General features: G+C 40.7%; 1 protein-coding gene across 6 annotated transcripts in view; it reads left to right on the plus strand.

Annotated features, from left to right (window-relative positions):
* Nucleotides 1-13,340, plus strand: part of ccdc88ab (coiled-coil domain containing 88Ab) — a 53,560-nt gene that overhangs the window by 31,954 nt on the left and 8,266 nt on the right. For 5 of the 6 annotated variants that reach the window (XM_029520485.1, XM_029520481.1, XM_029520483.1 and 2 more), the window contains exons 9-29: nucleotides 378-459; nucleotides 940-1,098; nucleotides 1,508-1,654; nucleotides 1,819-1,963; nucleotides 2,488-2,666; nucleotides 4,036-4,173; nucleotides 5,023-5,206; nucleotides 5,393-5,523; nucleotides 5,770-6,063; nucleotides 6,254-6,436; nucleotides 6,914-7,192; nucleotides 7,426-7,550; nucleotides 7,765-7,903; nucleotides 8,485-8,661; nucleotides 8,793-8,954; nucleotides 9,670-9,947; nucleotides 10,178-10,321; nucleotides 10,465-10,651; nucleotides 10,861-11,006; nucleotides 11,124-11,216; nucleotides 11,552-11,754. In XM_029520485.1, the coding sequence (XP_029376345.1) occupies nucleotides 378-459; nucleotides 940-1,098; nucleotides 1,508-1,654; nucleotides 1,819-1,963; nucleotides 2,488-2,666; nucleotides 4,036-4,173; nucleotides 5,023-5,206; nucleotides 5,393-5,523; nucleotides 5,770-6,063; nucleotides 6,254-6,436; nucleotides 6,914-7,192; nucleotides 7,426-7,550; nucleotides 7,765-7,903; nucleotides 8,485-8,661; nucleotides 8,793-8,954; nucleotides 9,670-9,947; nucleotides 10,178-10,321; nucleotides 10,465-10,651; nucleotides 10,861-11,006; nucleotides 11,124-11,216; nucleotides 11,552-11,754 (3,575 nt within the window). Of the gene's footprint in view, nucleotides 1-377; nucleotides 460-939; nucleotides 1,099-1,507; nucleotides 1,655-1,818; nucleotides 1,964-2,487; nucleotides 2,667-4,035; nucleotides 4,174-5,022; nucleotides 5,207-5,392; nucleotides 5,524-5,769; nucleotides 6,064-6,253; nucleotides 6,437-6,913; nucleotides 7,193-7,425; nucleotides 7,551-7,764; nucleotides 7,904-8,484; nucleotides 8,662-8,792; nucleotides 8,955-9,669; nucleotides 9,948-10,177; nucleotides 10,322-10,464; nucleotides 10,652-10,860; nucleotides 11,007-11,123; nucleotides 11,217-11,551; nucleotides 11,755-11,947; nucleotides 11,996-13,340 lie in introns of all 6 variants that reach the window. The other variant, XM_029520480.1, reaches the window with a different exon arrangement.

Here is a 13,340-nt window from a genome sequence, read left to right on the forward strand (position 1 = left end):
AGGGGCCTCTATATTGGAACACATTAAAATTGCTAAGAAAATGGCATTGACAATTTGAATACAGATGCACTGAAAAATAAATATTTAAAATCTTTGTAGATTCAGTCCACTCTTCAGGTTGACTGTGTTGGAAACTACAAGCTTGTATTACTACTACCTCTAATTAAGCATCAGGAAGTAGCAACCAGTAAATGATTTTTCACTTAACACTCTTAAAGAAATTGCCATGTGTGATTTAATGCATGTATTTTAAAACATAATTACTCTCTTCCGGTGCTTTCTCTTCGTTCGAACCCTCCTTCGAAGTTTCATCATCTGACTTATTCCCCATTTTGCCCTTGTTTTCCTTACCCAGATGTATATTTTCTTCATTTCAGGGAGGAGAAGAGTGAGCAGCTTATGGACACAAGACAGGAGCTTGAGAACATGGAAGTGGAACTCAAGAAGCTTCAGCACGAGGTAAAGACACAAAGAACTTTAACCTGCACACATACACACACACACACACACACACACTAATGTCCACACTAATGTCCACACAAATGTCCACACAAATGTCCTTCTTCCCTTCACCTGCTCCTCCCTCCTCTTTCTAAGTGCTTTGTTTCTGTGACACTGTCAGGCTTTAATCAGCTAGCAAGTGACTTAGTTCTTTAGGGGTTATTAGAGCTATCTTTAGTGCACCAGTGAACTCACATGGCTTTTGATTCAGAGTGGGTGGCAGTTGAGTGTGTGTTAACAGACTTGATGCTCCAAACAAGATGGACAACTTCAGACTCTTTCTATCTGTGTTTTGTGAATGCACTGACAAAACAAGTTACATTTTGGTATGATTTATACATCTGTTAACATTCTTTTTCATGCAATTCCTCATTCAGATACTTTCAAATACTTAACACCAAATATTCACACTGCACATTTGGCTATCAACTCCCACAGAGCTACCAGCTGCTGTCGGACGCTCGGTTGGCTCGAGCCTACCGGGATGAACTGGATGTACTCCGAGAGAAAGCAATCCGTGTTGATAAACTGGAGAGCGAGCTGAGCCGATACAAGGACAGACTCCATGACATTGAGTTTTACAAGGCCAGAGTTGAGGTACACGACCACACACCACACATACGTGTTATGTCTAATTGTGATAATAGTGGGATAGTTGACTGTCATGTAGCTGATGTAAAAGAAATTAGCTATTACTCTAAACATAATCAAGTCTTGAAGTTGAGCATGTTATGAACAGAAACATGCACACCATATGCAGTGACTGTACATTATTTTTTACATAATCCGTCACTTTATGCAGACATACAGAGAAATTTTTTTTTTCTACAACCTTTGAGCAGATACATCCTTATCCTTAATCAAAGCACAGTGAAGAGTCAGAGCTGACGTTTAATTAAAAAAAACAGTCAAGTTAACAAAAGAATAAATAAAAGAGAAGGACATTGAAAATCATTCATGTATTGATGCTGACAGTGGTTATGTTTTCTCGTGGTGTTTCCTGTAGGAGCTGAAGGAGGACAACCAGGTCCTGCTTGAGACTAAGACCATGCTGGAGGAACAGCTGGATGCTAGCAGGACCCGGTCTGACAAACTGCACCTCTTAGAAAAAGAGAATCTACAGCTCAAATCCAAGATCCATGACCTGGAAATGGTAAGAAGGATTTATAAGCCAGATATATTTTGTGTAATTTTTGTGTGAGGAGAAATATAGATGGAGAGTCTCAGCTTCAAACTGAAACTAAAAATGGATCATTATCATTTTGGCAGTTATATGTTCAGAAAATGTTATCAAAACGCACCCTCCAATCTCTCCAGGAGCGGGATTTGGACCGTAAGCGTATGGAGGAGCTGCTGGAGGAGAACCTTGTGCTTGAGATGGCCCAGAAACAGAGCATGGATGAGTCTCTGCATCTGGGCTGGGAGCTCGAGCAACTGTCCAAGACACCAGAGCTGAGTGAAAGTAAGACATAGCTGGAGTAATGGACCACATGCATACAACCAGAGACTGAGAGTTAGTAAAATACACAGAAAGAAGAACATGAGGAATGTTATGGTTATCTGACATACCATGTATCTGACAGTTACCTCACTTGCTTGAGTTCTCTAGGTTGAAGGCTGAAAAAAGCCAGTAGACCAGGCTTTGGTTAAGCTTGAAGCCCTGGAGTCATCCACACAGACCTTGTGCATTTGCCAGTACCCACTGAGTTTTCTTTCCACTTGGTTAAGACCTGTAATTAATGTTCAGTGGCTCCTGGAGGATAATCTGTGCGTTTGGATTTAAAAAGCTGTTAAGAGGTTTAACTAGCCAGGGATCTGGATAAAGACTTTGTTTGGGAGTGGGCATGTTTGTTAAAATGGCGCTTTAAAAACGTGAAGACCTGCAAAGGTTGATTATGGGGCTTTGTATTCATGATTTTCATGGATTTACTGCAATTCCAATACCAGTTTACAACTGACCCCATTTTCTTGCACTCATTCTCTTAGTCCCACAGAAGTCTCTAGGTGAGGAAGTGAATGAGCTGACATCAAGCCGGCTTTTGAAGCTGGAGAAAGACAACCAGGCCCTTCTTAAGACTGTGGAAGAACTCAGAGGAGCAGCCAGTCAGGACACCCTAGCGAAGTTGGTTAAAGTCAGTCAAGAAAACCAGAGACTTAACCAAAAAGTAAGTAATTTCAGTATTTTTCTTTAGTTAGGGAAGAAGTGAAGAGGGCATTCATGGTTCTAAGTAATTTTCTTTTCTTTCTTCAGAAGATAAAAATACATATGAATCATTTAGTGACTAAATAGCTAATTACACACATAACTATAGCCCACTGTTGTTTCTTCATTTCTTAAATAAGCGCTTTTGAATAGGGGAAAAGTGCTTCTTCAAAATGGTCTGAATACTTATATGTGTGTTACATTGCACAAGATATCAGAGGGATATCTTAAGGCTCTTTTCTCAATCAATTTAAACTAATGCTTCTTAAAAATGCAGCCGCTAGTCACTGCAGATTAACAAAATGTCACATACTGACTTATTGATAAACATTTAATTTTGTTATTTCAAAAGTTGTAAGTGAATTGCTCATATATGAACATGCCAGCAGTACAAAGATTTGCAAAAGCACAAACCAACTTTCTGTGACAGCTATTAAAAAAGGTCAGCATTAGAGATGCATCTCTAGCCAGCTGTACTATAGATATAGAGTGCACTCCATCTGTCGCAGTTTCCTTTTCTACTCCTTATCAGGGTCACCACCAAGATTAGCATACTGGACCAACACTCCTCCATAATATATCACCCTAACACTTGGCTTTAGACCTTTTCACGCCGTGGAATTGAGAAACAGAAAAGAGAAAGTGTAAGAGTGGATAGAGAGGGGTGTATAAGAGGATGAAAGCAAAGCTGTAAATCTAGGCAGCCTCTTGCTTTTTATTTTCCCAGTCTTTGACACACAAATGCCCCGTGCTCAGGGAAGTCTCAGCTATTTTCAGAAACTTAAACCTCTCTCTGTACTCTCTGAATAAAAAGCATGGAAATGTGTTTTTCACCGCAAAGAGAATGCCCAAATGAGTGTCCTGAGGTCTAGAACCAAAAAAAAACAATTAAGATGGTGGAGCTACTAGTAGACTCCACCATCTTAAATAATGCTTTGTTTAGTGTGTGTGTGGCTTGTGTGAAAGAGACTGTGTGTGTATGTGTGAGAGAGAGAAAGAATAAGATGAAGTCATTTTTTTTTGCCATGGATGAATAATTGCACAAGCGTCTTTGTGGTTGCAAACCAGAATAACTCACAGTGCCATGCCCTGACCACAATAACTGTATAATACAGGTAGTGGCTGTGCAGCAAAGTATAGTACAGCATCATATGCAGGAAAATTGTATAGAATACATCATGATATATGTGCAACACGACAAGAAAGAAATCCTACAATGGGAAATAAAAGTTGATGTTGAGCTGATATCAGATAGTTCCATGAATACAAACCAAAACACTAAAACCCAATCAAGACAGTGGATAATTTTTTAAATATTACTTTGTCTGCAGTTGGAGCAGCTGGAGAGTGAGATGACAGCAGACAGGGAGTCACTTCGCAGTGCCGAGTCGCTTAGCACTGACCTGATGAAGGAAAAGGCATTGCTGGAGAAGACTCTGGAGACACTCAGAGAAAACTCTGAGAGACAGGTACACACACACACACACACACACACACACCCCTTCATATAAATTCTTGATGTGTTAAGGTATATTAAATCCTCTTGCCACAGTCAGGACACCCTCTTGAATTGTTGCCACACTATTACTGAATGATCATGGCTGACTGACTTGGCTTGTTATTTTTGAGATTGCAGAACAAGCTAGAGAGCAAACATAATCCCATTAAACCTTCATTTGCGTAAAAATATTTAACATTGCAGGCAGCATACTGCACAAGGATACAGCCAGACATACCAACTGATTTAGGAAAACAGAGCTCTGAGTCATGCACACTGCTCTTTGATTGATTGTCATTCCAGTAAGCGCTAAGAAAATAACATGACTAAGTGCTATCATTTACTTTACTATTTACTTTAAGTCTATGCTGAGTTTTTTTTTTTTTTTTTTTTTTTTTTTGAGAGCAATGTTTGTGGAAATTTATTTTTCTGGTGCTCACAAAACTATTAAAAGGAACTAGCACAATGTTTAATCGAGTGCATAGATTTCTGCTTTTCTGGCCCAGATGCAGTTGCTCGCTGTGTGTCTGTAGGGGCTTTATAGCTGCTGAATCTAAATCTGACAGCTATAATTAGTTTAACAATCTGATTTGTAAAATCTGGTCTTGATGTAGTACATAGTCAGAGAAAACACAACCGTGAGCCAGGCTTTTCTGTTTGTTTTAAATATAATGAACATAATATCAAAGTATTGCAGTATTGTAGTCTTTGTAAAGGTAAAGGTTTCAGTTTTGATCAACCCACAAACCACAGTTGGGAGAGAGTAATACTGAACGCAAAATCAAAATCCAAATTTTTCCTATCCAACTCTTTGCTCCAGTTAAAGGGTCTGGAGCAAGAGAACAAGCACCTTGGACAGACCGTGACATCTCTGCGCCAGCGCTGCCAGGTAGGTGCTGAGGCCCGAGTCAAGGATGTGGAGAAAGAGAACCGGGTCCTCCACGAGTCCATCTGCGAAACAACCGCCAAACTCAATAAGATGGAGTTTGAAAGGAAACAACTACGTAAGTGCCACGTTGTTTCACAGCATTTTGGTTTCATAGCAGCTATTGTGGATGTGATTATAATAAATCTCTTTTTCACAGCTTTCTTAGTTTCTTGTTTTATTTAGTAGCTTATCAAATTTCTTGATGTTTGATCATCATTTAAACACAGAAACACAGCTAATTTTTAGCATCCTTTGTATGCAGGTAAGGAGCTTGAGGTGATGAAGGAGAAAGGTGAGCGATCAGAAGAGCTAGAGATTCAGATGCAAAAGCTGGAGAGGGACAATGAGAGTCTTCAGAAGAAAGTTACAAGTCTTGGAATCACCTGTGAAAAGGTCTATTTCATTTTATTTTGTCTTGATTTTCGTATGATTAATATTATTATTTTTTTTTATTTTAAGTTCACTATTTGAGTTCTTGGAGCATTTGTGCAGAAATTTGTTAAAATTGGGAACAACTTATGATGCAATATTAAACATTAATATTTTATCTAATAATATATCTGAAATTATTACTGCATCAAAAAATAGCATAGCATCCCAAGCGACCATTACCATCACTATCACTTTTTGTGTGTGCAGGTGTCTTCTTTGGAGAAGGAAAACACAGATCTAGAGGCAGAAACCCGTCGTCTGAAGAAGAAGCTGGATGCTCTGAAGAACACGGCCTTCCAGCTAGAGGCTCTGGAAAAGGAGAATTCCCAACTAGAACAGGAGAACCTGGAACTGCGGCGGTCAGCTGAGAGCCTCCGGTCAGCCGGCGCAAAGGCTGCTCAGCTAGAAGCTGAGAACAGGGAGCTGGAGGGTGAGAGGAGTCAGCTAAAGCGAAGCCTGGAGCTGCTGAAAGCCTCATCCAAGAAGACGGAGAGATTAGAAGTAAGACTTCAGAACGCTCAGTCAAAAAAAAAAAAAAAAAAAAGTTAAATCAAACAGCACATTTTTGTAACTCATCACCAAATAGTGTTCCAGGTAAGTTACAGGGGATTTGGTCTTCAGGGACATCAGGGAACAGGACAACTAGTTCATGGATGCTTTTAATATCCTAATCTGGCTATTCCTCTCCCAGGTGAGTTACCAGGGCCTAGATACAGAGAACCAGCGCCTGCAGAAGGCTTTAGAGAACACCACCAAGAAGATCCAGCAATTGGAGGCAGAGCTGCAAGAGGTGGAGACTGAGAACCAAACACTCCAACGAAATCTGGAGGAGCTCAAAATCTCCAGCAAAAGACTGGAGCAGCTGGAGCAGGAGGTGGGACAAAAGCAAAATTACACAGACATTGATCCAGTCGTAATAATTTGCACTCTTCTGTGGTTCACAACGAGTACACTGTTTGTTGAAATAGCTGTAGGTGTTTTACTGACACAGCTTCAGTGACTTTTGTGGGATGGACTGATTCTGCCCGGCAGAATGGGGCCAGTCAGATTGACCCAAAAACTGCAGTTGGGGACTGAATCTTGTTTGTGAAATGGTTTTGAATGCGAAAAATTAAAATGTATCTCTAATTTGGCACCTTAGCAACACTACCACTAGTTTGCGCTGATAAAATATGTTTCCCAGTAGAGTTAGATTATCCCAGATTATTTGTTAAAATTGATTTTCAGCCCTTTGAGTTAATCTGTGTCCAGTTTTAGCCAAACATGTATTTACACAGCATTTCGTCTAAAAGTAATCCCATCAAATAACATTTTGTCCATGTGCTCTCTATTCTGCCCTGTTTTTCTCCAGAACAAGAGTCTGGAGCAGGAAAGCTCTCTGCTGGAAAAAGACAAGAAGCTTCTGGAGAAAGAAAACAAGCGGCTGAGGCAGCAGGCCGAGATACGTGACTCCAAGCTGGATGACAGCAATCAGCGCATCTCTGCTCTGGAGAAAGAAAATCGAACCATGGGGAAGGAAATGATCTTCTTCAGGGACTCCTGCACAAGAGTCAAAGACCTCGAGCGAGAGAACAAGGAGCTGGTGAAACAGGCCACCATTGATAAGAAGACCCTCATCACACTTAGAGAAGTAAGTGAAAATGGATTTAAGAATCCTTTCTTGCTTCCTGTAATTCTATTACTGTGACAATTAATGAATTAATAGAATAACAACATTAGTGGGAATCAATTGATATTTTACTGATAATCTTGGCCAGTGTAGACTAAAAATTCTTCCAATTAAAATCACACAACTTGATGATTGGTAATTTTGGTCGGTATCAATGATAGAAAAAGGCATTCAGAGTTTGTATATGTGTTTAGGAGCTTGTGAGTGAGAAGCTGCGGACTCAGCAGATGAATAATGATCTGGAGAAACTGACTCATGAGTTGGAGAAGATTGGACTCAACAAGGAAAGGTTGCTACATGATGAGAGTTCAGATGACAGGTAACACACACTCAAGTCATTACATTGACTCTCCTGGCTTTTAAAACTGTCTTCAGCCTGGAAGCCAATAAAACCTTCACTTGGCCTCACTATATTTTGGCCTATTATGGTATTTTTTTATTTTTTTCTATTTGATTCATATGTAAATGTGTAATTATAATTGCAGACTGAACTTGATAATACACACACCTTCTAACTGAACCTGGATTCTCAGATTTAAACTCCTAGAAACCAAACTAGAGTCCACGCTGAAATCATCTTTGGAGATTAAAGAGGAGAAGATCGCAGCACTGGAGGCCAGACTGCAGGAGTCCTCGAATCTTAATCAGCAGCTTCGCCAGGAACTCAAGACAGTAAGCAAAATATGCAAAAGGTCTACACTAATAAACATTCAGAAATAGTCTTTTGGCTTACAAAAATTTAGAACTTCCGAAATATGGACTATCGACACATGATAGAAAAACCAACAAAGCACCAGTACTACGCTGTAGTCTAAAACACTTGAAACACTGAACACTGCTTGTCCACTCCAATACATTATTTATTCAGCCACTCTTGCACTTCTACCATCAATTTATCTATTCATGACATGGCAGTGAAGGAGCTTGAGTGAAGTGGAGGATGTCTACTTTCCTTAAGGAGAGATTTGTTTGTTTTATCTTGCTGACAAAAAATTTAAGTTAGGTGAAGAAGTTAAGGTGTGGTGCGATGAACAGGTTTTCAGTTGTGATGGCCCCATCTGCTGTTACTTCACCATTACAGATCATGCTCCACTAGCATAGTCTGCTGTTTTCATTCCTACTTTTTCAGCCAGACATACAGCATCATCTGAACCTCAGCCATTTTCATCACGTGATATTTATCCTGCAGCTGTTAATATTGGTAGGAGGAAGAGTTTGCAGTTGTAATTTAATTTAATTGTCTCTCTTCCCAGGTGAAGAAAAACTATGAAGCGTTGCGTCAGAGGGAGGAGGAGGAGAGGATGGTCCAGAGCTCACCCCCAAGAGGAGGGGATGACCCTCAGTCTGTCAGTAAATGGGAGAAGGAGAGCCATGAAGCCACCAGGGAGCTGCTGAAAGTCAAAGACAGACTCATTGAGGTGGAGAGAAATGTAAGTGAACTTGATGTCAGTAAAGGGATAATGTGGAAAAGACAGAATATATGCACATATACAAACTGAAGAGCTTATTTTTGCCTTTCTGAATGCATTCGTCCATGTCTGATGTATCAAAATTTTCTCAGAATGCCACACTGCAGGCTGAGAAGGCAGCGCTGAGGAGCCAACTCAAACAACTGGAAACTCAAAGCTCCAACCTGCAGGCTCAGATAGTGGCAGTGCAGCGACAAACTGCATCCTTACAGGAGAACAACACAACACTACAGACGCAAAATGCCAAGCTGCAGGTTAATCCCTGACACATCCTGTACAGTACACAGTCTTCCAGATTTTTGCTTAATGATTTTATCTAACAGTGCCTAAGAATCTGGCCTTTTTTAAGTCACCATACTATATAAATGAAGCACCCAGTAGCAGGAATGATGACAGTACTTACAATACCGTAAGTACTGTATAGAATCAATTAACACACATTTACGACCCAAAATCCATCACAAACCTGCCTGCTCTCTATATTTTGCTTTTACACGTTGGCGCTGCTTATAACCCTGGAATGGATTTAGATTTATAGTCCCTGTTTGGCTGCAATTCAAACCCTGCTTACGGGACGGGATTTACCCTGACTACAGGAGCTTCTAGCTGTTTCTAGGGATATATATGTGTCTTGAGTTTATATGTGACAGCAAATGTAAGGCAAACCCTGTTTGTACAACTTGAAATGATGTACCCTCTATAGACTAAAACAATAATAACTTCTTACTTTACCTTCATGTCCTATAATTTTTGATGTATAGGTCAAGTACTTTCCACAGATATGTTAATAAACCTCATGATTTTTCTAAAACCCAATTTTTCCTTTTTTCCCTTCTATTACTTCTCTATTTATTCTGCTTCATTCATTGTTTTCACAATCTGTTTCCCATCATTTTTCTTCTCTCATTCTTCCACACCTCCATCCTCCTGCTGCTTTAATTAATGAATCTCTTCCATGCACTCATTCAGGTGGAGAACTCCACCCTGAGCTCACAGAGTGCAGCCCTCATGGCCCAGAATGCCCAGCTGCAAAGTCAGCAGAGCAGCGTGGAGGGTGAGCGAGAAGGAGCCCTGAAGGAGAAAGAGGAGTTGAGGTCCACCTACGAGCTGCTCCTCCGTGATCACGAGAAGCTTGCGGCGCTCCATGAAAGACAGGCAGCTGAGTATGAAGCACTGATCGGAAAACACGGGGGCCTGAAGAGCACCCACAAGAGCCTGGAACAGCAGCACCGGGACCTGGAAGACAAGTGAGCTGGGGTTCCCAAGCATTGGATGGCCACATGCTTAGATTTAATTACAGCTCAATCCCACTGATGGCTTTATACCTAATGTCTGCTAAGTATCCCACACAGCTTTATCTAACATTGCTAAAAAGATAATAAATAATGAATCAAAGGAAACTGTAGACTATCTGGGATCAAGAAACTATCGCTACTTTGTGTTGTGTTGGCTTGATAACATGTATGTGTGCATGCAGGTACAAGCAACTCCTGCAGAGGAAGGGGGAGCTGGAAGACCTGGAGAAAAGTATAAAGGAACAGCAGGAAAAGATGGCACTGGAAAACCAAACACACCAATCCACAGCTGACCAGTGCAGACATCTTAAAGAGGAAAATGATAGGTCAGATTAGCCTGTGTCAGTATTGTTCTATGATCTTGAAAAATGCTGTCAGTGTAAGTCAACCATTTAAACTCTTTGTTCTTAAGCCACTTTGGCATATGCATATATCTATATGTTGAGGAGTCCTTCTGCTCTTTCCCCAGACTGAATACTACCTATCGTCAGCTGGTAAAGGACAATGAAAATCTACAGCTAGACCACAAGAACATAAAAAGTCAGTTAAACAGTGCCAAGCTGGATCAGACCAAACTGGAGGCTGAGTTCTCCAAACTAAAGGAACAGTACCAGCAACTCGATATCACCTCCACAAAGCTCACCAACCAGTGTGAAGTGAGGATGGACTTTTCTCTTTTCTTCTCTTCTGGGAGTGTCCTGTCATGTTTGTGAGGCAGTTGCAAATCCAGCTGTCTTTGATTAGTTTACCTCCCTTTTAATGGCTGGTATTTTTATAAACAACTTCTGAAGTCAGCTGTGTTGTGGACTGATATTTGTATAAGTCAGATTTCTTAGCATCTCTTTCTTGTGTGTGTGTGTGTTAGTTATTAAGCCAGCTTAAAGGGAACCTGGAGGAGGAGAATCGTCACCTGTTGGACCAAATCCAGACACTAATGCTTCAGAATCGCACATTGTTGGAGCAGACCATGGAGAGCAAAGACCTGTTCCATGTAGAGCAAAGACAATACATGTAAAGCCAGTGATACATTATGTTGCAACTGGGCAGCAAATATATTTTGGATGGGATTGAAAACAAAGATGCATGTGGATTCTCTTACTGTATCTTGTCTCACGTCTACGCTTTCAGTGACAAGCTAAATGAACTGAGGAGACAGAAGGAGAAGCTGGAGGAGAAGATAATGGATCAATACAAGTTCTATGACCCCTCACCTCCACGCAGGTAAAAAGCTATGTCATAGTTATGGTGTTTGAAAAAGGAAAAGAGGTGGAAAAAAAGGAGAAACCCCATTAAACAATAAAGTGACTGGGTGCAGAGTCAGAGTGAGGTCGGGGGTAAGGCAGAAAATGTCCTCACTACAGCCCAAAGAAGGGATGAATCAAATATTTATACTCCGCAGAGCTTTAAAGAGCCATACACTGCACCAAGTATAATCCATGGCAAGATGCTGGCTGACATGAAACCTGAAACTAATGTACACAAAACAAGTAAGTCGGACATTCGAAATTCAGATTATTTTCAGTCCATTTTCTCTTTCTCTCGTCTCTCCGCTGCAGGCGTGGCAACTGGATCACTCTGAAGATGAAGAAGCTGATCAAGCCAAAGAGCCGGGAGAGGATGCGCTCACTTACACTGACTCCTTCTCGTTCAGAATATGGTGATGCTTTCCTGACATTTCCCCATGACAGCCAAGATAGCTCATCCATAGGTTCTGGCTCCAACTCACTGGATGACGCACTCACACAAAAGAGGAGCAACAGTGAGTACAAAGGAAGCACAAGAATACACAGATGTTGACACAAGATTCAAAGCCAGTCTAGACAGGGTTTCAACCATGACTGCACACACAGCACATGTGGAAGGTGTTTGTTTGTGTGTGTGTGTGTATTCGTGTGTTCGAATTGGTGTTTTCTTCCCTAACTGCTCCTTTGCTTCTTTATCTCTCTGTAAAGGGAGGAGAGGGCAGCACGCCAATGCCCACGGGCAGGGTTCAGCCAATGGTATGCTGCGGATGGGGAGGGTGGGCGGGGATTGTGACCCGACTGTCACGTCTTTCAGGGCATGTTTTCGTGAGTCCATTGTCAGTGTCACTCAGCTGTCTTAGACATTACGGTTGAGCTGTGCAGCAACACAAGGTTGACCCCGAACACCAACAGTCCTCCAAAAAGTGATTTATGTTTAAAAAGAAATGGATGGAGTGTTTCATATAAATGACCTTATGTAAACTAAAGGTTAGTGTAGTCATGTTTTTAATCAGGTGCAGCTCGCTGTTAACCCCCTCCTCGGACAGGTCAGTTACAGGCATGTCAACCTGCTGATCTGTGCAGTTCATCTGTAAATAAGAAGGAAACACCCGCTGACGTAGCATCATAGCTATTAAAAGGTGCAATGAATTGTGGCTCACTTCCAGTCAAGGCAATACTTTAAAGCCAGGTTGGTTATACTCACTTGCACGTATTTTAACTGAATAATAATAATAATAATAATCATCCTGTATAAGCTCACACTAGTGGGAAATCAAACGAATGAACATTAAAGTACAAAAGGTATTTATTCCAGTTCCATTGAAGATAACTTAGGAGAACTGAGAAGAGAAAAAGTGCTGCTTGAACCCAAGACGATATACAGTCAAGTAACCCCTGGTAGTATTAGATACTACTTATTTTTGTCTGTGCTGGTCTCATGGCAGTCCTGCGCAATTATACCTGTCCTTTGACCTTTTTGCTATCCTGATTGCACCCTTTAATACTCATTGTCATCTATGTTTCATCAAGGTGTGATAATGTTTCAACACTTGTGTTTTTGTGTAATGTATGTAATGCTCCAAAGTCTCTTGGTAATTTGGTATACAACGCTCATGACCATTACTGTAACTGTATTAGTGTTTGGTGTTGTGTGCTGATGGAGTGTGTGAGTGTGTGAGTGTGTGTGTGTGTGTGTGTGTGTGTGTGTCTGTCTGTCTCACGATTGTGTTTCCATTAATGTTTTTGTACTGTAGTCTGCCCTTAAGAGTTTTAAAGGTTTTTAAAGAAATCTGCAGAAGGCATTTCAGTCTATCCAAAAACCTTTAATTTTAATTCAACAAATATTTTATTTAGAAAGTTGAAAGGAAAACGGCGGGGCTGAACACTGTCTCCCTGAGAGATACAGACACTAATTCTCATATCATATTTTGAACAGCATTTCTTTTCATATGAAGAGTGAGATGCATTAAAGCATATGAAGTGCATTCCTGTAGACTGAAATGCAGTTCTGTTAAAATCAGAGAGACTTTGTAATAAAAAGAAAGCCAACCGTGTAAATCATGTTATAGTTGAAGTGCTTTTACATTGTCCGGCCCAGGGA

The sequence above is a fragment of the Echeneis naucrates genome, chromosome 15 (genome assembly GCF_900963305.1).
Source record: "Echeneis naucrates chromosome 15, fEcheNa1.1, whole genome shotgun sequence".
NCBI lineage: Eukaryota > Metazoa > Chordata > Actinopteri > Carangiformes > Echeneidae > Echeneis > Echeneis naucrates.